Below are 23173 nucleotides of genomic sequence, written 5' to 3'. Positions count from 1 at the left end.
AAAAAGAATTAAGTTATTTTACTTTTTATGTTTATGCTACACTCTTCCACCACCAACTGTTGTTTATACAGACAGCATGGATAGTAAAATCAAATGCCACAACTGTCCTGATAAAGGAACTATGCAGAAAATGTAAAATTTTATTCTTTAATTATCTTTTTAATGTATCCAGTCATTTACGCCAGACACCTTCTCTGAAGTCTTTTCATTCATGCCTCCTTCCTTCCTTCCATAGTCATTATCCTACCATTCTCTATACCTTCCAATGCACAAGGCTGCCGAAGACAATCTGCAGTTGCATGGTTATTATTTTACATCAAACATCTTTCCCATCATACAGACTGACAATTCATTGAGAAAAATTTAGAATAATTGGAAGATGAGGTTCAAGTTTCTGTACAAGGTAGCAACCAATGAAACATCTGGTTTACACTTTATGGCTAAATAAAAGAATTGAGATTTTGTTCATTACTAGTCCTACTTCAGAAAAAGGATAACTGTCTTGTAGAAAGTCATTTAGATAGTATAAGAATATTTTAACAGTTAATAGAACATGGGATTATTACTAGTGACTTAAAAATGCAGGGTAACTGTAAACTTTAACAATTTGTTCCACCCCTTATCTCTGTCTTTAGCTGACAGGAAGTCCTATTTCTCTCAGGACGGGGAATTTAATCTCTGAAGAAATACAAATGATGTCATGAAGAAGAGGAGTTTTTGAAGAGCATTTTTATTTATTTTACATTAAATAAAACTATAAGATGATTCCACTTTTGAGAAAAGAATGCTTATTAAAAATAGATACAGTTGCTATGTGTTTATTACACATTATTTAAACTATTAAATGTCTAAAAAAAGTGTTTTACTTAAACAATGTTACAAAGGTAAATTTCACACACTTGGATTTTAGAATTCAAGAAGCCGTTTTATAAAACTGGATTTGAATTTTTAAAAAAAGTCTTTATTTTTTGAAAGGTTTGAATGGAGACTCACATTGCAGCGCTGTCCATAATGTAATAAGTATGAAACACATGTTCACTAAAACAAATTTGAGAATTTGCAGCTACATACATTTTATATAAAATCTATTTCAAATTCTTTTTAATTGTACCTATCATTATAAGGTTTATACATTTTCTTTTTCATGTTTTTTCAAAGTTTCTGGAGTCTGAATATGGACTTTAAATAAATTTTACTACAGGTTGAACCTTTATAATCCTGGACTACCTAGTCCAGCAACATTGGTCGTCTGGCAGGACCACGGATGTTCCAGGACCAGAGACCTGGTGGACGGCTGGTGGCTGGGCTTCCCACTGCTGGGCTGCCTGATGCGTGGAAACTGAGCAGCCAGGCACAACGCAGAGGGGCTGCCTGGAAGGGCCAGGAACTCAGCGATCCACAGCAGGGCTGCCCCATGGAGCCAGGACCTTAGTGCACTGCAGAGGGGCTGCCCGGCAGGACAAGGAGCTCAGTGCTCCACAGCAGGGACAGGCGCCTAGCATACAGGTAGCTGAGCAGGGAAGGAGTGGGGAGGAGAGAAGGAGGTGGGGAGACTAGCAGGGCAATGAGGCTGGCAGCAAGGGGAAGCTTGCCAGGAGGCTGGCAGCTGATCCAGGGCTGTGGGGAGCCAGTAGCAGAGGCGACAGATATGACCTCTCCTGGTCTGGCAAATGCCCTCATCCAGGACCAGTCAGGTCCAAGGGTGCCAGATCAGGGAGGTCCAATCTGTAGTCTCTTTTAAAAAAGGAACTGAACATTTAACAAAAGCAGAAGCTTAAAATAATCAACATACAACTTTTATTTTGAATCTTTAACAAAATGTCAGAGCTTTACTCTAGTGCTTTACTACTATCATTGGGATTCTGTACTGGTGTGGGGAAAAAAAACTAGAAAAATGCAAATGGGTTCATGGCAGAAAAAGTCTTTACACTTTATTGACAGCAATGCAATGGTTTCCTCAACTAGTACAGTATTATCTATAGAGCAGTGTTTCTCAACCTTTTTTTTTAAAATAAAGTACCCCTTTTTCAAAAAAATAAAAATTATAAGTATCCCTAGTACCTGCAGATTTCAGATACCACACATTTTTTCTACCTCATTGCAACACATTTGTTTAAACAACTTAATCATAGCTGAGCGGGTGATGAAATGTTTGGGTGTAAAAAACACAAAAATAATAAAGCACTGTAAAACTTAAAACAAAAATTCAGTTTTCTCCAAATTTCAGTTGTATTGACGTACCCTCCAGACTTCTCTCAAGTATCCCTAAGAGTACTTGTATCACTGCTTGAGAAACACTGCTATAGGGAAACAGATGCACAGGGTGCTTACAACAACAAAATTAGTCATCAAAACAAAAAACAGGGTCTCTGCCCTTAAAAAACTCTGGTGGCTATATTAGTGGTCAAAAGAATAGTTTTAGGATAATTAAATACTTTTTGTCTGGACCTTTACTAAAAATATGAAACATTTTATATATACAGGCAGTCCCCAGGTTACATGGATCCGACTTACATCGGATCCCTACTTACAAACGGGGTGAGGCAACCCCGCACTAGCTGCTTCCCCCCAGCAGACCAGGGAGACGCGAAGCTAGCGCTCCCCCCCCCCTCCCAGCAGAACAGGGAGACGCGGAGCGGCTTTTCTCAGCAGACACCTCAGCTTGAGAATAAAAGACTGAGGGAAGTGAGGTGTGGGAGAATAAAAGTGAGCTCTGGAGAAATGTTTGGCTAGAGTTTCCCCTACAATATGTACCAGTTCCGACTTACATACAAATTCAACTTAAGAACAAACCTACAGTCCCTATCTTGTACGTAACCCGGGGACTGCCTCTGTGTGAAGGGAAGGAGAGGAAGCAGGAGCATGGCGCTCCCCAGGAGTGGGGCCAGGAATGCACTGGCTGCTGGCCATGCCCCTGATGACCAATGAATAATCCTGTAACCACTAAGATTTGGTGTGGTTACACGATTATTAAACACCATCTAACATCCCTACTTTAAACTAGGTTTGTCGGGGGATGGTGACCTAAGCCCTGAGGTAAGAGGGAAATGGAACTCTGGGAAGAAATACAAAAAGGAAGGAGCAACAGAGGAGAACTCCTGATTTGTATTTAGAAAATAGGGCAATCAGCTAGTTATCTAAGGTGTCTGTTCACAAACACAAGAAACTTGGGAAATAAGCAGGAAAAAGTGGAAATCCAGACACAGTCGATGAACTATAATTTGACTGGAATAACAGAGATTCGGTGGGACGACTCAAATGACTGGAGCTCTGTAATGGAAGTGTATAAACTGTTCAGAAAGACAGGTAGAGGAGTTGCACTGTATGTAAGAGAGCAGTATCATTGCTCAGAGCTCCAGTATCAAATGGGAGAAAAGCCAGCTGAGAGTTTTTGGGTTAACGTTAGAGGTGGAGCAACAAGGGTGATGTCGAGGTGGGTGTCTGCTATTGATCAGGTGGATGAGGCAGACAAGGCTTTCATCAGACAACTAAAAGAACCTCCAGATCACAGGCTCTGGTTCTCCTAGGGGACTTTAATCATTCTGGGTATGTCTACACTACAAAGTTAATTCGAACTAACAGCCGTTAGTTCGAATTAACTTTGATAGGCGCTACACATATAAACCGCTAGTTCGAACTTAACTCGAATTAGCGGAGCGCTTAATTCAAACTAGGTAAACCTCATTCTACGACGACTAACGCCTAGTTCGAATTAAGTAGTTCGAATTAAGGGCTGTGTAGCCACTTAATTCGAACTAGTGGGAGTCTAGCCCTTTCCAGCTTGCCCTGGTGGCCACTCTGGCCAACACCAGGGAAACTCTTCTGCCCCCCTCCTGGCCCCGGAGCCCTTAAAGGGCCACGGTCTGGCTACAGTGTTTGTGCCAGTTGCAAGCCTGCCAGCACCCAGCCAGCAGACCCTGCACCTGGCATGCCATGAGCCAGCCACCCGCTGCCACCCAGCCCTCTGCCTCTTCCCAGGATCAGGCTGGCGGCTCCCAGGAGCCTGCCCGGGGCCGCAGGAGGCGGGTGCCCGCCTGGTCAAGTGCAGAGATCGTGGACCTCATCGAGGTTTGGGGGGAGGCCTCCAACGTCCACGATCTCTGAACTAGCCACAGCTAGCACACGGAGGCCACTCTGGCACACGGAGGAGTTCCGGTACACCCGTGCGTCGTGTGCCTTGCCGAACCAGCCCACATTAATGTTCGTGAACTGGCCCCAGTGGTCACACACGGCCTGCAGGAGCACGGAGAAGTACCCCTTTCAGTTGACGTACTGGGACGCCTGGTGCTCCGGGGCACAGATGGGGATGTGCGTCCCGTCGATGGCCCCCCCGCAGTTGGGGAAGCCGAGGGTGCCGAACCCCCGGATGACGGCGTCCGTGTCGGCGAGGTGGACCACCCTGCGGAGCAGCACCCGGTTGATGGCCTTGACCACCTGCAGAGAGACACAGCAAATCACGAATCACTAGGGCGCCCGGGTGGCTGGGAGTGTTCGTGCCCTGGCACTGCCCCGTGCCCCACTCCCGGAAGCAACCCCCCCGGGCGGCGTGTAGTACGGCCGGGACAGACCGAACCCTCCGGTGCGGGGCACTTTTGCCTCCTACCCCCCCTCATTTTCCCTGGGGCGGCCCATCCCCTCCTTGCAGCCTCCCTCCCCCCCGGCCCAGTGGCCGGTGAGTGCTGTACCTGCATGAGCACTACTCCGACGGTGGATCTCCCCATGCCGAACTGGTTCCTGACGGATCGGTAGCTGTCCGGCGTGGCATGCTTCCAAAGGGCGAAGGCCACATGCTTCTGGAGGGGGATGGCGGGCCTCATGCGAGCGTCCCGTCACTGCAGAGCAGGGGCAAGCCACTCGCAGAGCTCCTGGAAGGTGTCCCTCTTCATCCTGAAGTTCTGGGTCCACTGTCTGTCTCCCCAGCACTCCAGGACGATATGGTCCCACCAGTCGCTGCTGGTGTCCAGACGCCAGATGCGGCGGGGCACGCTGGCGTCCGGGCGCTGCTGCGCCTCCTCCACGGTCCCCAGGGAGGCCAGGCAGAGAGGTAGGGGGCTGACGTGCACCAGGTGGTGCCAGGCAGCCTCCACCCATTGCTGGCGGGCTTGCAGCAGCAAGTCCAAAAACTGCACCAGAAAGGACTGCAGGGCGAGATCTGGCTCCATGTTGCCAACTGCGGCAGCATCCCCAAAGGTAAGCACCGACACAGGCGGGCGCAGAAAAAAACGCTTTGCTGTCCCTCGGTGAGGTAGGAAAGCAAGCAGAAAAGCTGAGAACCGGCTGTCCAGGGGGGTCCCTTTAAGCACGAGCCTCAGGCAGCAGCCACACAAAGCAACTACTGACCTGATGCTCTGCCGGAACCGGTTTCAGCTGCCCTTAAGTGCGCCGCAGCGTCCAATCAGTGTAGATGCGCTAATTCAAATTAGCTTAGTTCGAATTAACTAATTCGAACTAAGTTAGTTCGAATTAGCGCTGTAGTGTAGACATACCCTCTGATATCTGTTGGGAGATAAATACAGCAGTACCCAGACAATCCAGGATGTTTTTGGAGGATATGGGGAACAACTTCCTGGTATAACCTAGGTGAGAAGGCTTTAAAAGCTAGAGCCAGAGCGACCAGGGGAGCAAAGTGGACAGGAGCCTGCAGACAGGGGAGTTTGAGAGGGAGTTTGACAGAGGGAGTCCTAATATGTATAGGAAGACCCGCAACACCAGTGCCAACACTGCTTCTGTCTCCTCCACCTGCGCCTGTAGCCAGCCAGACCACCTGATCATGGATGCCTCTACCCAGATCCTGGTGTTGTTTGTTAGGTACGCTGGCTTGCAATCTCACTTACTGAAGTCTAGGCTGGGAAGACCACCCAATGTGAAAGGTGCCTCCTGGTGGAATCTCTCTGAAAGCAGGTGGGGGGGTATGTCTACACTACAGAGTTTTGTCAGAGTTACGTCCACACTACAATCATGTTCTTCCAAAAGTAAAAAGAAAGAAAAGAGGGGTTTTTCTGGCATTGGTAATCTTCTTTCTAAAAGGAAGAAGCCTTTTTCCGAAAGAGCTCTTTTGGAAATAGGCTTGTGTGGACGGGAAAGAGGGAGTTCTTTTGAAAAAAGAGTAATGAGGAAAAACGGAGTGGTGGCCTCTCCGTCCATACAAATCACAGCTTAAATGCAAGATAGCGTCCATTCAGCGTGGCCACTATCTTCTGAAAAAGTAGATTGCTCACATTCTCCACATGTTTCAAGAAGGATGTGGAGAAACTGGAGAAGGTACAGAGAAGAGCAACAAAAATGATTAAAGGTCTAGAAACCATGAGCTATGAGTGAAAAGACTGAAAGAATTGGGCATGTTTAGTTTAGAAAAGAGAAGACTAAAAGTGGACATGATAGCAGATATCAAGTGTCTAAAAGGGTGTTATAAGGAGGAGTGAGAAAAATTGTTCTCCTTGGCCTCTGATGATAGGAAAAGAAGCAATGGGCTTAAATTGTAGCAAGGGAGGTTTAGGATGGACATTAGGAAAAACTTCCTAACTGTCAGGGTGGTTAAACACTGGAATAAATTGCCTAGGCAGGTTATAAAATTTCCATTACTGGAGATACTTAAGAGCAGGTTAGACAGACATCTATCAAGAATGATCTAGATGGTGTTTGGTCCTGCCGTTAAGGCAGAGAATTGGACTTGATGATCTCTGGAGGTCCCTTCCAGTTTTAGTATTCTATTATTCTATGATAAGGGCTGAAGAAATCAATCAGGGCCATGCTCAGCTTGACCTGTGGCTCACAAACATAGAGGAATTAGTAGGGGAAATGTGGGTGGCAACCTGAGTGGCAGTGATCATAAGATGGCCAAGTTCGTGATCCTGACCAAAGGAAGAAAGAAGAGCAGCTAAACACGGACCCTGTACTCCAGAAAAGCAGACTTTGACTCCCTCAGGGAATTGAGGGCCAGGATTCCCTGGGACACTAAAATGAAGGAGAAAGGAATCCAGGAGAGCTGGCTGAATTTTAAAGAACCTTATTGAAGGTAGAGGTATCATAGAACCATAGAGCTGGAAGAGACCTCAGAAGGTCATCAAGTCCAGCCTCCTGCTCTAGACAGGACCAATCCCAACCAAATCAACCCAGCCAGGGCTTTGTCAAGCCGAGACTTAAACACCTCTAGGGATGGAGACTCCACTACTTCCCAAGGTAACCCATTCCAGTGCTTCACCACCCTCCTAGTGAAATAGTTTTTCCTAATATCCAACTTGGACCTCTCCCACCACAACTTGAGATCATTGCTCCTTGTTCTGCCATCTGTCACTACTGAGAACAGCCTTTCTCCATCCTCTTTGGAACCTCCCTTCAGGAAGTTGAAGGCTGCTCTCAAATCACCCCTCACTCTTTGCTTCTGCAGACTAAACAGACCCAACTCCCTCAGCCTCTCCTCATAAGTCATATGCTTCAGCCCCCTAATCATTTTGGTCACCCTCCGCTGGACCCTCTCCAATGCGTCCATATCCTTTTTGTAGTGGGGGGCCCAGAACTGGACACAATACTCCAGATGTGGCCTCACCAGAGCCGAATAAAGGGGAATAATCACTTCTCTGGATCTGCTGGCAATGCTCCTCCTAATGCAACCTAATATGCCATTAGTCTTCTTGGCTACAAGGGCACACTGATGACTCATATCCAGCTTCTCATCCTGTAACCCCCAGGTCCTTTTCTGCTACTTAACTGGTTGGTCTCCAGCTTGTAACAATGCTTGGGATTCTTCCGTCCTAAGTGCAGAACTCTGCACTTGTCCTTGTTGAACCTCATCAGATTTCTTGAGGCCCAATCCTCCAATTTGTCTAAGTCACTCTGGACCCTATCTCTGCCCTCAAGCATATCTACCTCTCCTCCTAGCTTAGTGTCATCCGCAAACTTAACCCATAGACTCTCAACAGGTTTTTCTCCCTCTTTATACTGGAGTTCAGAGCAATCATAGTGCTCTCTTACATATAGTGCAACTCCTCCTCCTTTTCTTCCCTGCCTGTTCTTCCTGAACAGTCTATACCCTTCCATGACAGCGCTCCAGTCATGCGAGTCATCCCACCAAGTCTCTGTTATCCCAATTAAATCATATTTCTTGGACGGGGCCAGGGCCTCCAGCTCTTCCTGTTTGTTGCCCAGGCTTCTCACATTAGTGTACAAACACCTCAGGTAACCAATTGATCACCCTATTTTCTCCATTCGAATCAGGGGTCCTCCTTGTTGCTCGTTCCTCTTTGCATTTCTTCCCAGTACCCGACTTTCCCACTTCCCTCAGGGTTTTGGTCACTGTCCCCCAACGAACCTAGTTTAAAGCCTTCCTCACTAGGTTTGCAAGCCTGCCCGCGAAGATGCTCCTTCCTCTCTTCGTTAGGTGGATCCCATCTCTTCCTAATAATCCTTGTACAAACTATCCCAATGTCTAGTAAGAAAATAAAATATGGTAGGCAATTAGCTTGGCTTTGCAGTGAAATCCTTCGCGAGCTTAAACACAAAAAGGAAGCTTACAAGAAGTGGAAACTTGGACAGATGACTAAGGAGGAGTATAAATATATTGCTCAAGCATGCAGAGGTGTAATCAGGAAGGTCACAGTCCAATTGGAATTACAGCAAGCAAGACATGTGAAGGGTAACAAGAAAGCTTCTACAGGCATGTTAGGAATAAGAGGGTGGTCAGGGAAGGTGTGGGACCCTTACTGAATGAAGGAGGTAACCTAGTGACAGATGATATGGGAAACACTGAAGTACTCAATAGCTGTGTCTAGACTCGCCAGTTTTTCCAGAAAATCAGCCGCTTTTCCAGAAAAACTTGCCAGCTGTCTACACTGGCAGCTTGAATTTCCACAAAAGCACTGACTTCCTACTGTAAGAAATCAGTGCTTTTTGCGGAAATACTATGCTGCTCCCGTTCGGGCAAAAGTCCCTTTTGTGCAAAACTTTTGCACAAAAGGGCCAGTGTACACAGCAGAGATTTGTTTTCCGCAAAAAAACCCCGATCACGAAAATGGCGATCGGGGCTTTTTTGCGGAAAAGCACGTTTAGATTGGCACAGATGCTTTTCCGCAAAAAGTGCTTTTGCAGAAAAGCGTCCATGCCAATCTAGATGCTCTTTTCCGAAAATGCTTTTAACAGAAAACTTTTCCGTTAAAAGCATTTCCGGAAAATCGTGCCAGTCTAGACGTAGCCAGTGTGTTTTTTCCTTCTGTCTTCATAGATAAGGTCAGCACCTGGAATACTGTAATGGGCAGCACAGTATGGAAAGGAGGTGGGCAGTCCTCAGTGGAGAAAGGACAGATTAAGAACTATTTACAAAAGCTGGACAGACACAAATCCACGGGGCAAGATCTAATGCCTCTGACGGTGCTGGGGGAGTTGGTTGATATGATTGCAGAGACACCGGCCATTATCTTTGAAAACTCATTGTGATCAGGGGAGGTTCCGGACAACTGCAAAAGGTAAATGCAGTGCCCCTCTTCAAAAAAGGGAAGAAAGAGAATAATGGGGAACTAAAGACCAGTCAGCCTTACATCAGTCCCTGGAAAAATCGTGAGGAGGATCCTCAAGGAATCCATTTTGAAGCACTTTGAAGAGAGGAAAGTGATCAGAAATAGTCAGCATGGATTCACCAAGAGCAAGTCATGCCTAACCAACCTGATTGCCTTCTATGATAAGATAACTGGCTCTGTGGATTTGAGGAAGGCAGTGAACACGTTATACCTTGACTTAGTAAAGTTTTTGACACAGTCTCCCACAGTATTCTTGCCAGCAAGTTAAGGAAGTATGGATTGGATAAATGAACTATAAGGTGGATAGAAAGCTGGCTAGATTGTCCAGCTCAACGGGTTGTGAGCAATGCCTGGATGTCTGGTTTGTGGTTGGTGTCAGGTAGAGTGCCCCAGGGGTCAGTTTTGTTCAACATCTTTATTAATGACCTGGATGAGGGGATGGACTGCACCTTCAGCAAGTTTGTAGGTGACACTAAACTAGGGAGAGAGGTAGATAAGCTGGAGAATAAGGATAGGGACAAGAGTGATCTGGACAAATTGGAAGATTGGGCCAAAAGAAATCTGATGAGGCTCACCAAGGACAAATGTAGAGTCCTGAACTTGGGACGGAAGAATCCCAAGCATTGTTATAGGTTGGGGACCGACTAGCTAAGTAGCAGTTCTGCAGAAAAGGACCTGGGGATTACAGTGGATGAGAAGCTGGATATGAGTCAACAACGTGCCCTTGTAGCCAAGAATGCTAATGGCATATTTGGGTGCATTAGGAAGAGCATTGCCAGCATATCTAGAGAAGTGATAATTCCCCTTTATTCTGCAGTACTGTGTCCAAGTCTGGGGCTCTCATTATAGAAAAAATGTGGATGCACTGGAGAAAATCCAGCAGAGGGCAACAAGAACGATTAGGGGGCTGGAGCACATGACTTGTGAGGAGAGGCTGAAGTATTTTGCCTTAATCTACAGAAGAGTGTGGGGGGGAGGGAGTTGGATATTAGGAAAAAAATATTTCATTATTCAGGTAGTGAAGCACTTGAATGGGTTATCTAGGGAGGTGGTGGAATCTCCATCTACAGTGTTTCTTAGGTCCCAGCTTAAGAAAGCCCCAGCTGGGATGATTTAGTTGGAGTTGGTCCTGCTTTTAGCAAGGGGTTGGACTCAATTACCTCCTGAGGTCTCTTCCAATCCTCTGATTCTATGATTGTAGCTGAATATTATGAGTTATACTTCTGTATACAGTGTGCTTCATGTGAGCTAGTATTTCTTGGCAACCTGATTTGTTTGTGTGTATCTACTTTTCAATGAATGTGCATTCTTTTTTCTAAATACAGCAAATGATAGTACTTTTGTTTCCTCCACTGCTTATTTAAGGGCCTCTCAATTGTCCAAACTCCCGATTATATAAAATCTATATTCCCCATACTATTTGGGGGTATGTCTACACTACAAAGTTAGTTCGAACTAACGGACGTTAGTTCGAACTAACTTTAATAGGTGCTACACTAGCGCTCCGCTAGTTCGAATTTGAATCGAACTAGCGGAGCGCTTAGTTCGAACTAGGTAAACCTCATTTTACGAGGACTAAGCCTAGTTCGAACTAGCTAGTTCGAACTAAGGGCTGTGTAGCCCTTTAGTTCGAACTAGTGGGAGGCTAGCCCTCCCCAGGTTTCCCTGGTGGCCACTCTGGCCAACACCAGGGAAACTCTATGCCCCCCTCCCGGCCCCGGCCCCCTTAAAGGGGCACGGGCTGGCTACGGTGCCCGTGCCAGGTGCAAGCCTGCCAGCACCCAGCTAGCAGACCCTGCACCTGGCACGGCACAGAGCCACCCACCCGATGCCCCCCAGCCCACCCCCTCTTGCCGGGACCAGGCTGGCGGCTCCCGGGAGCTTGCCCTGGACCGCAAGAGGCGGGCACCTTCCTGGGCTAGTGCGGACATCGTGGACCTCGTCCACGATCTCCGCACTAGGCACAGGAAAGTGGCCGTCTAGGGCAGGAGAGCTGCCAGCCTGGCCACCCAGGACCAGGTGTGCATGAAAATCAAGGGGGTCCACTGAGACCCCCGACCCTGAGCCCTGAGCTTACAATGGCCGTACTGGGTCAGACCAAAGGTCCATCTAGCCCAGTAGCCTGTCTGCCAACAGCGGCCAACCCTAGGGACCCTGGAGGGGATGGACCGAAGACAATGACCAAGCCATTTGTCTCGTGCCATCCCTCTCCAGCCTTCCACAAACTTTGGGCAGGGACACCACTCCTACCCTCTGGCTAATAGGACTCCATGGACCCAACCTCCATGACTTTATCTCACTTCCCTTTAAACTCTGTTCTAGTTCTAGCCTTCACAGCCTCCTGCAGCAAGGAGTTCCACAGGTTGACTCTTTGCTTTGTCAAGAAGAACAACTTTCTCTTACTAGTTTCAAGCCTGCTACCCATTCCTTTCCTTTGGTGTCCTCTAGTCCTTCTTTATGGGAACTCAGGAAGAACTTTTCTGAATGCACCCTCTCCACCCAACCCCTGCTTTTAGAGACCTCTATCCTGTCCCCCTCCGTCTCCTCTTTTCTAAGTTGAACAGTCCCAGTCTCTGTAGCCTCTCTTCATCTGGGACCTGTTCCCAACCCCTGATCATGTTAGTTGCCCTCCCCTCTCCCAGCCTTTCTCTTCCCCTCTCCCACCTCCTTTTCCCAGTCTCCCCCAGTTTTTTTTCAATAAAGACAGAGTCAATGTTGGAAGAAACATTATCTTTATTTTGTACATCAATAAGAAGGGGGGCTAGGGAAGGGTAAGTGGAAGGAGGTGAGGGAGGAATGGGGTACGAGCCCCCGATGGGGAGGACTGGGCTGGCTCTGCGGGCTTCTGGGGGTGGAAGCTCTCCTGCAGCCCCCCAATTACTCCCTCTCCCCAGATGGCAGCCTGCGGCAAGTGCAGCCGGGCTGATGGCCGAGTGGTGTGATGTGCCCAGTGTGGGCACTCAGGGCACTCCAAGCCAGAACTTCTTTGCAAGCGGGGCACCCCTTAGAACTGTGTGTCCGGGGTGGGGGTCGGGACCCTTTAAGCGCAGCCCTCGGCTAGCCTGAGACAGTATCTCCATGCTCTAAGTCCTCCTTTTATGCCCTGCCGGCACTGCTTCCGGCCATCCTTAAGCCCTGTTCAGAGTCCACTCAATGTGGACTTACTAGTTCGAACTAGCAAAACGCTAGTTCGAACTAGTTTTTAGTTCTAGATGCGTTAGTTCGAACTAGCTTAGTTCGAATTAACTAATTCGAACTAAGTTAGTTCGAACTAGCGCTGTAGTGTAGACGTACCCTGGATGAGCAAGAATATACTGTATGTAGTCTAATACACATATCAACACAGTGTTCACCATGGGGAAGGTTAAATAAAAGTGAAGTGATATTTATTAGTCCTATATTTTATTGTAGCAGTTTCTTGAAGCGTGAAAATGGCAGGGAGACTGCTGGAAGGCATGACAGGGAAACTTGACTTGGGAAGTGTCAGGGTGGATATAACTGAAGTAATGAAAAGTTCATTTTTGTTCAGTTTATCCTGGAGTTATACTGTCACAATGCCTTCAGTCACTAGCTACATCATACTATGATGATGTTATATATTATGTTCTGTACATACAGCTTTGCTCTAAGATAAATGACTTTAAAAATTAATAGCCCATGAAGGATAGTTTTGCTTTTAAGGAAAATAAAGAAGCTAGAACTGTCACTTGTATACAGTTGTCTGCAATTTTCCTTCAAGCTTTCTATTCTACCATTTTTTGAAAGTTGAGTGACATGAGCCCAAGTATGAAGGGGAAATGCCAACCTCTGTGTTGCAGTACATCTGTCTATTGCAAGTTATTTGTAAGTCACTATTTCACTAACATTTCCAATTGTCTATTGCTCAAAAAAGTCAAGACAACCTTTCTTCTCTCAGTTAGAGCAGATTTCAAGAAAGGAAGAAGTCTATTTTGCAAATGTCTTTGTCAAAGCTTGCTGCAGTCAGCAGAAATTGTATTTGTAGTTTATTCTGCAAAGGTAAAAATCCTTTTGCTAATAATCTTTGCCTCAACTGATCTTGGTAACACCCACAGGATGACTATATAGTTAAAAAACCTAATTATTCTTTAAGACAACACATAACAAGGGCCATAGATTTGAGTTTTTGTAAAAGTGTTTTATTGTAAATTTTATACAAAAAGACAGCTCTCCATTTATGTCTAACATAAATGTTCGCCTTCCTTCGCTGTTATTACAGAGAAATTATACAATATAGATCTTCTTTCAAATGGATGCTATTTTTATAAACACTCATCATAATACCACCACCTGCTGTTTTATACATAAACTGTGTGATAGGTAGACCTTTTTAGGGCAACCAGCAGCATGTACACGACCAGATACAAACTTGTGCACTCAGACTAGGTATGCTATATCTAGATATCTTCCACTGATATGCAGCAAGGGTTATTCCCTTTGGGTTCTGGTGGCCATCTAACCAGAGCACCATATAACAGGAGAGTTAATCATTGGAAGAGTCCTGTGGGTGGCTATCACTGACATACATTTGGTAAAGACCCAAGGGGCTATGGCAAGGCCACACGGGAGGACTAAACTGGTAACGCTTCGACTCTACCAAAAAACACAGGAAATGTCTATCACCATTGAAAATGGCAATGCAGAAGTAAGTCCCTACTTACTTAGAAGAACCCCTGGGTCTAGTAGCACTGTGGCACCTCCTCCACTGCCCCCTGCCTGAGTAACCCATTGATTTTCTGCCGTGGGAGCCGCTCATGATAAGGGTCTCTGAAGAGGGACAGGGAAGGAGGGTAGGATGCGGCGGCATGGTAAAGGAGAGCTGGAGGGTGTATCCCTACCTCACCAAGCTGAGGACCCAATGGTCCAACGAGACAGAGCGCCAGGCCAGGAGAAAGGGGTGCAGACTGTGGATGAACATCACAGGGGAAGGATCCGGTGAAATCAGAGGTACATCATCCTCAATCGAACCCTCAAAATGGGTGCTTCAGGTTGATCTTGGGATTGGAGGAGCCCCGCTGCATGGAAGAGCAGGACTTCAATTGTCTTGTCCTAAACCCTTTGAACTTGGTTTGTCCTGTGTCCAAATGAGGCTAAGCAGCTGTGGTTGGAGGCTGGAACTTCTTCTGAGCTAGACCTGGAGCATACAGGCCAAGTGTTCAGAGTGCTATGTGGGAGTCCTTTAGCCCATATTGTTTAGTATCTGCCAGTTCTGCAAACAAGGCCACTCCATCACAGGGGAGAGCCTGAAGGGACTGCTGCATCTCATGGAAGAGACAGGAGAGAAGCAGCCATGATGCCCTCTGCATGGAAATGGCTGAAGCCATGGAGTGTGCTCCTGAGTCCGAGGCTGCCTGGAGAGCTCCCCCTTGCAGCTGTGGCTTCCACCTCTGCCCAGACCTTGAACTTCTTGGTCGAATCCTCTGAGAGAGAGGACTTTAAAATGTGACAGAGTATTACAAAGTTGATCTCATAGTGAGCTATGATTCACTATCCTCACCTGTAAGCTTGATGACAAATAAAATTTCCTCCCAATCAAGTGCAGTCTCTTCAAATCCTTATTTTTCAAGGTCGCCCTGCAGGTAGCCATTCCCAGTGATTAACAGCCCCTACCACGAGGCAATTGGGATGTAAAATCCTGTTCAAATTGTTAACAGGTTAAATATGGTGTTTAATTGGTTAACCAGTTAAACACAGTGTTAAAGGGGGGAAGGACGGGTAGAGCCACTCAGCATGGCTGAGCTATTTCCCAGAGCTCCCCTTGGCTGGAAATGGCAAACCACAGCCAATGGGAGTTGTGAGACTCCTTGCCTATGGATGCTTAGAGAAATTGTCTCGCAACCCACCAGCAGCTTACCTGGGCTGGTCATGACTCAAGTTTGAAAATCCCAGCTCTAAACCCTCCACTTGGAAGTTTAAGTCAGCAGCCACCTATTTAAGAAAGACCTGGTGGGCCAGTCATCACCAGGCATTGTGGTGGCCCCATGATGGTCTCATCCAGAATGATGAGGAGGAGGCTTGCATCAGGGGAGAACCTTGCTCCCCTTGTGAGGTGGGAGCATGGACTCTTCTGGTGCTGGGAGGTGCTTGATAGAGGCTGAGCCTCCCTACAGAGCCTTCGACATACCCGCTATAGCGTGCGGTACATGGGATGGCATGGAGAATCTCCACACATTCCAGGGATACCATTGTGACAGCCATGCCTGTGGCTACTGTGTTGGCTGGAGTTCCGCCTGCAATATCAGAGGTGTCAGACAAGGAGCTTGTGCCAGAGATACCGTGGCTTGGACCAAGGCCAGGCTGGCAGATTGCATGCTCCTGGTAGATCAGGAATGGGGGTGGTATGGGAGTAGAGCTACCCTCTGGGCACAGAGAGCAACACCCAGGACACGGAGGAGTGCTGTAAGCAGTCCCCTGCGAATCGCCATCCACTCCAAGATCAGGGCTATGAGCAACAGTGGCTGTTCATGTCATAGTTGGCTTAGGAGTGACTGTGGGACTGGTGCTGATCAGCCCAAGTGCAGTGTTGTGACATGGAGTAGGACCTCCAGCCCCTGTGCTTCTCTCAGACACATTGAGGTGAAATACTAGCCAGGGAGCAGCAATGGCACAGTGAATGATGGTGCATCAGAGATTCGTCCCTTGAATGGTGTGTAAACCTTAGAAAATAACGGTACCAAGCATAGTGTCTATACCAGGGAAGTGCAGGTCTCCGGTGATCTATATCAAAACCCTGGAGAGTCCCACTTTCTGCCCTCCATGATCCGGGTGCTCACTAGGGACCAAGCCGGGTGGTGGGCCCTGCAACTCTTACCCCACATGGATGAGGCCTTGGATGTCCCACTGCAAAGGGAATGTTGGCACTGCTGAGATCAGAGGGGCACCATGTGAGGCTTACTGTTGTGTCTTGGTCTTGCAACTACTGTGGTGAGAGGTACCAGCATCGACAAGATGTCCTGGGCCTCCTGTATGGCCTCGGGGGTCGACAACATCTACAACTGCTCCACTCCACTTGGAGATCAGGTCTGAGAGGAGGCAGGGGGCCCTTGATCCAATGAGACCTGAGGAGTTTGTTGGGCAGGAGAGTCCACTGGCATCAATGTTCTGGTGCCAGCCTTCTCAGGTCCAGGAGACTTGCCCTTGCCTTGATTAGACTTATAAGGTGCCAGGGAATAGTGTTGTAGTATCCCTCCTCCCCGTCCACACACACCTTTTTGTGAAAGAGTTCTTTCGCAAAAAGGCTTCTTCCTTGTAGAATGAGGATTACCAATTACAAAAGAATGCACTTGCTGTGTGAACATAAGTCAAGTTTTGTTAGAAAAATGGCATTTTCCGACAAAACTCTGTAGTTTAGACATAGCCTGAGGGTGGAGGGGACCAGAGGCACCCTATATAGCAGCGTTTCTCAAACTGTTTCTCAAACTTAGAGGGGGTCACAGCTGCATTCGGTTTTTCACTTGCGACCCCTCTCCCCCGGGTTACGAAGAGCGGCAGGGCGGCGGAAGGTAGCCGCCGGCAAGCCGTGCAGCGTGGCTGGGGCCACAGCACTCCAGGAGCACGGCTCAGCTGCAGGAAGAGGCAAGGCGGCGAGAGAATGAGGCTAGCGCCGGCTCAGGAGCGGACACACAAGGGGCTGGCCGAGTCACGGTTGCTGGGCAACTGAACGCTTCCCCAGCTGAGAGAGGGCGGGGTCCCTCAAGCAGCAGGCTGGGGGATTGGGTCGGAGCAGAGGACCCAGAGGTAAATAAGGGCACATGGGGGTCAAAGGAGTAGGCAAAGGAGAGGAGAGGAGCGAGAGAGGGGGGGAAAAAAACCTACACAACGCGGAGCAGAAAAGAGGTACAGAGGAGAAAGACGGGAGAAGGAGCCTGCAGGGGGGAAGGGCTTGAGGACTGCAAATGCCTTGAAGGAACACCAGGAGGGCAAGGAGTCTGGTGAGAAGGGGAGAGGAAGCGACCCAGGGCAGTGAGGGTAGGGGGGTGGGGTCACACAAATTCATTTAGCATTTTAGGGGGTCGTGGTATCGCAAAGTTTGAGAACCCCTGCTATATAGTGTGGTGTGGGCACACCACTCCAAGTGGCGCCTGAGCCTGCTCCCCGCGGGTACTGTTAAGGGAAAAAACTTCCAGCACCAGTGCATGGGGTAAGCACACACAACTACGCTGAATGGACATGAGCAATGACTTGAAGAACTTCCCATTTCCCCGTCACTGTAAACATGAGGACATGATCCTGCCTACCACTTAGGCCCATAATGTAACAGAGGCTGAGGCTGCATTTTTGTCTCAGACTTTTCTCTTTATCCTTATGCCCAGGCTATGCTTACCTTCTGCCAATTCCTTCTGCATAATATCTCTATCTCCTTCCCAGTGATATGAATGGGAGTGGCAGCCCTGTGGGGAAGGAGCAGCAACCCCCATAGTGGCAGCCTCACAGGACCGGTGGAAGTGGCAGCTCCACAGTTGGCAGCAGTATTCCCTGCTGCAGCACAGCTTCACAGGTGATTAATCAGCCCCGCCCAGTCAATGAGCTCCATGTAGGGAGCCCTGTGCCTCTGACAGGGCGGGGTTGATTAATCACCCATGAAGCTGTGCTGCAGCATAGCTTAGAGGGAACACTTGGCGGCTTGGCGGCTGCTGCAGCTGGGCTGGAACAGCTCCCCATCTATGTGATCCCATGTAATCTGTCAACCAGATAAACGTTAAGTTTAACCCTACTATCCCCACAGCTGAAACTCTCATCCATAATCTTATCAGCTCATGTCTCATTTACTGATCTCTTTTTCTTGGCTTGGAAAAAAGCAGGCTTGCTCTACTCATATCCATTCAGAATGCTGCTATACAGATCATTTTCCTAATCAGTTTGTTTGACCATGTCATCACTCTCTTTGTATCCCTCCTCTGGGTCCCCCTATGTTATTTTTTTTTCCACTTTCAAGCCCTTCACAGTCTGACTCTATACCAGGAGTGAGCAATAAATGGCCTGTGGAGCAGACAGGCCACCATATGCTTTATTTACCTGAACATCTGCAGGTACGGCTGCTTGCAGCTCCCATTGGCTATGGTTCACCTTTCCTGGCCAACAGAAGCTGTGGGAAGTGGCATGGGTCAGGCCACTGCTTCCTGAGCTTCCACTGGCCACGAATTATGGCCAAAGGGAGCTGCGAGTGGCTGTACCTGTGGATGTTCAGGTAAATAAAGTATCTGGCAGCCCATCGGGCTAACTCTAGTGAATCACATCCGACCCTCAAGCTGCTTATTGCTCACCCCTGCTCTACATACTTATCTGTGATTGAAATGTCAATTCCAACTTCCCTTTAATCTCTGATGCCAGCCTTCATCTCCTAATTGTTAAACTTTCAAACAAGCACACAGTGCCCTTCACACTTAGAGGAGGTCCAACTAACATCCACAAAGCTACCTCATTATCCTACTTCAAAACTCTCCTTAGAACATTGCTTTTCTGTGATGAGACCACTACATACAATGCTGACCAATGTTGTCTCTGTTTCCTTGTACTTCCCCATCTGTCTGCATCCATCTGTTGGACCTGGTTTTATATTTAGGCTGTAAGAACTTTAGGGAAGGGATTATCTTTTTGTTGTGTTTATAAAGTGCCTCGCACAGTGGGATCCTGGTTCATGATTAGGTAAGATGGGCTCCTACGTCACTACCGTAATGCAAATAACTCACATACTTTTGCAATATGTTGTAACAATTCAAACAAAAAGAGCACTTTGGTTACGTCACATTTTTACAATTTGCATGTGGTCATGTTCTAAAAGCCTGTGTTGTGATAGGCAAAATGTTTCATGACATCTTTTTTAGTAAACACATTAGTATATGTGTTACAGATAAAACTGGAGATTTACGTCCAAATATCACCTACAAATGTCTCATTTTTTCCTCACAAATACATATATATCTATTCATAGGGTTACTGAAGCCACAATTTAAAAATACAATATACCACTGATGCAAATTACCCATTGCTTCCTGATTTATAAAGACACCTAAAAAGTTTTTCATTGGGAACTGAAATTGCCATTTTACCAGATCTAAGATATGAGAGACTGATTTAACAGTATATTGGGGCATTCTATATTTAAGTAAGCAAAAAAGTACAAAAAAGTACAAAAAATTAACTACAATACTAGCTCATAATGGATGCTTATATTATTTCTGAAATGACAATGAAATAAGAAACAAATGGAGAACAGAATCTTTCACAGCAGTGTAACTGCTCCTGGAGTTTCAATGCATTGCATTATACTGATGACTGTGAACTCAGACTTCTTTCTTACTTTTCAGCGGCACAGGTGTCCATTTAACTATCTCTTCCTTCAGATTATTGTTCCACCTTCTGCTGTGAAAATAATCACTATGCTTCATTTCAACGCACTCAGCTCTTTTAGCCACACACATACGATAGCACCTCACATGCTGACTGTTGACCATGAGAACACTACCACAATTACACAAAAGTTACAAAAAAATTAATAAAGAACCACTGAAGATGCAAGTTAGTACTTGCACCTCACATGCTGACTGTTGACCATGAGAACACTACCACAATCACACAAAAGTTACAAAAAAATTAATAAAGAACCACTGAAGATGCAAGTTTTTAGTTGCCAATTGCTATTTTTAGTCAAGTGGCACGGAGTAGATATTTAGCTATGTAAACTTTAAATATATTCTGAAAGTCAGTTACTGCTTTTTTGAGAAGCAGCTCACCAGCTCTGAGGTTTTCATAATATTTTTCATCTTCTGCTAAGGAATTATCAACATGTCTAATATTTACTGCGAATATTTTCACCAAACTATGGACCTAGTCCCATTGGAAACCTGATTAAAAATCCCCAGCAACGATCTATTCACCTAAAAAAACTAGAGATTTTATGATGGAAGTGCAAAGATAGAAAGGGTAATTTCCCTACTCTGCTATCTTAGGCCTTGTCTATACTTACTATATATATATATATATAAACGCAGTCTGACACTGGCAACACACCTTAGGGGAATGGAGCTTATACCAGCAAAAGAAATCTTACATCAGTTCTCTGAACAGAATAATGCAGCAAGCAGTCCCTGTACCAAACAGTTTACAATTTAAATAGGCAAAAACAGATAGATGGGACAGAGCAGTGAAGCAGCTCATCCATGGCCTGTGGCAGACTCGGAAACAGAATTCCTAGGACTCCCAGGCCAGTACCCTACCCATTGTGGGTTCCCAAACTGGGGGGGCGTGAAGAAATTCCAGGGGGGGTGGGAGGCAACCCAGTCACCCCCCACATCAAGTTTTGCTGCCCCAGTCAGATTTTTTTTCTCAACAAGTTTTGCTGCTATTTTTTGGGCCCGGGGGGGGGGGGGGGGGGGGGTTGAGGGTTTTTCAAAAATTAAAAAGGGGCGTTGATGCCGAAAAGTTTGAGAACCACTATTAGACCATATTGTCTCCTACTGACAACATTAAAATTAGCACATGGAAGATTCTCCATCTTACTCCAGCTCGATTAACTCTGAATGAAACTTGGTGCTGGTTAGACATGGATCATCGTTGTCCAAGGAGGAAGTAGAAAAAAAATTTCAGTTCAAATGGTCAGAAGAAAAGTTTTCTACTTACTGCTCAACATTCTACTTTCAAATAATATGGCCTTCCTTCTCTGCAAAAGTAATATAACTACAACTTTTGGAGATTGCTGTCATGGAGACATGCTAATAAGACATTAGCCTTTTACTAACTGAGCATTTCTATGTCCGGTATTTTCTCAATTTATTTTCCAGACAGAAAGCTCAAATACCAGACTGTCTGGTTCAAAATCGGACACCTGGCAACCCTAATAGAGGCAGCAGTGGCGGTGAGGCAGCACCGGAAACAAAGGCAGCTGGGGGGAAGGGAGAGTGAGTAGTCGAGTACTTGACTCAACTACCTGATAAACATTTAATCATATTAGGGATGTAAGCTTAAGCATAGGAAACATGATAAGATTATGTTAAAGGCAACAAGACTGTCCAGAAGCACAAGATCCACTAGAGCAGATCTCATTGTGGGACTGGGACACAGCACATGAATTAAATGAAAACATGCTTGCTCAACAGATACAATTCTTTTCCACTGGACTATGGCTCCTTTGTTCCCATAAGCCAAAAACATATCTTTAAAGAGGTAAATCATGCACTAAGTATACTTCATAATTCCCTGCTCTTGGGATGATTAGAGTAAATAAAAAATGTAATACTAAGTTGTTTTGGAGGTCATAAGCACTCCATTAGGTTTTAGTGAAATCAGATAATTGCACAAATAAATAATTTTCATAGCAATGTGCAAATATAATGAATTTTTATAGAGAACATAAAACCCCTTTGACAGTTTTTGCTCCATCTAGAAAGCTTTTTGGACATTACCAATGGGCTAAAGGGTTGGGGAGGGAAGGGGAGGGAAGGAATAGTCAAGCATTCTGTGGATATGAATTCCATTATATCTAAACCATTAAAGTTTATGGTCATTCTGGCTTCTTCCTAATTATCAAGAAAGTTAGCAATACCACACACAGTGTCACATGAAAAATTTATTCAGGCCATTAGTTTATTTATCCTATTGGCAAGAGACTAGAACAAACCCAGAATACATATGTACAGTCCATCAGCAGTAAATCAGTTCACATTACTTGAGGCAGTATCAATCATATTCATATCCCACAGTTACTCTCTCCCAGAACAACTCATGTAGAACTTGAGCAGTTTAAACACCAGTGCAAATATCTTTAAAGTCTCAGCCAGGTACCTGAAAAATCAAGCTGTATTTTTTCTACTTTGCACTCCATCACAAACCAACACCCAACAAAGATACTGAAATCAGGATTTTGCTACTGATTTTGCTGAAAATGCATGAGGTGAAATAGAATACAGCTGGCTTCTCCACAGCTGTGCTATGGTGATGGTATTTAAAAAACAAAACAAATTGTTTCTGTCAGTAAACTAATCAGATCAGCTCTGAGAAGACAAAAGAGTAAATGCGTGTTCTAATAATGTGACATTTTACAGTCACTTTGTAAAATCATAACCATATTTAAAATATCATCATTGGAAATGTTTTTTAACCAGAAACCACAGCAATATGGACCATAAGAATATACAAAACAAATATTTCACAATTTATGTTCTCGACTTTTGGACAGGGAAGTAATTTTTTAAAATAAACTATTATATTGTTAATTAAAATAAAATCCCTCTTAAAACAGACCCTAAAAGTGTCTCTGTCCCTTTTGGAAAAGCTGTAAAGCCTCAATTTTATATGGAAAGTTTTTATGTATAATTACAAAGTCAAAGGAGATCGTTATCACAAAATTAATGGCGGTATAACAGCAACAACAAAAGTAACTCTTGACCAAAGATGAGTGCTAAATAATTTATTATATGCTATGGGGAAAGCACGTTAAGAAAAATATTTAAAAGTTCCAAGTATTTAATTTTCTTTGTATATTTTGCTAATAATTCAATGCTCAAAACCTTAAAACTTTGCATAGGAGTTGTCTGTTATTCGTTTAGCTCACAAGTGCATAAATTCTGCTTGTGCTCCTGAATACAGACTGTCAGCATTACATCCTCTGGTAAAGTGTTCCACAGGTTGATTATGTGTAATGTGAAGAA

The 23173-nt window shown here is 45.7% G+C and overlaps 2 protein-coding genes across 3 annotated transcripts in view; both read right to left on the bottom strand.

Annotated features, from left to right (window-relative positions):
* Positions 1-23173, bottom strand: part of CPPED1 (calcineurin like phosphoesterase domain containing 1) — a 154247-nt gene that overhangs the window by 75829 nt on the left and 55245 nt on the right. The gene's annotated exons all lie outside the window — the stretch shown is intronic.
* LOC142818592 (uncharacterized) lies at positions 5-10927 on the bottom strand. The gene is made up of 2 exons (XM_075899350.1): positions 4686-10927; positions 5-4434 (listed from the first exon to the last, which is right to left on the bottom strand). The coding sequence occupies exons 1-2, from the start codon at positions 4815-4817 to the stop codon at positions 4261-4263; spliced, it is 306 nt and encodes a 101-aa protein (XP_075755465.1). The 5' UTR covers positions 4818-10927; the 3' UTR covers positions 5-4260.

Source organism: Pelodiscus sinensis, chromosome 16 (genome assembly GCF_049634645.1).
Source record: "Pelodiscus sinensis isolate JC-2024 chromosome 16, ASM4963464v1, whole genome shotgun sequence".
NCBI lineage: Eukaryota > Metazoa > Chordata > Testudines > Trionychidae > Pelodiscus > Pelodiscus sinensis.
The sequence above is the reverse complement of the archived record's forward strand: the minus strand, read 5'-3'. Positions and strand labels throughout refer to the sequence as shown.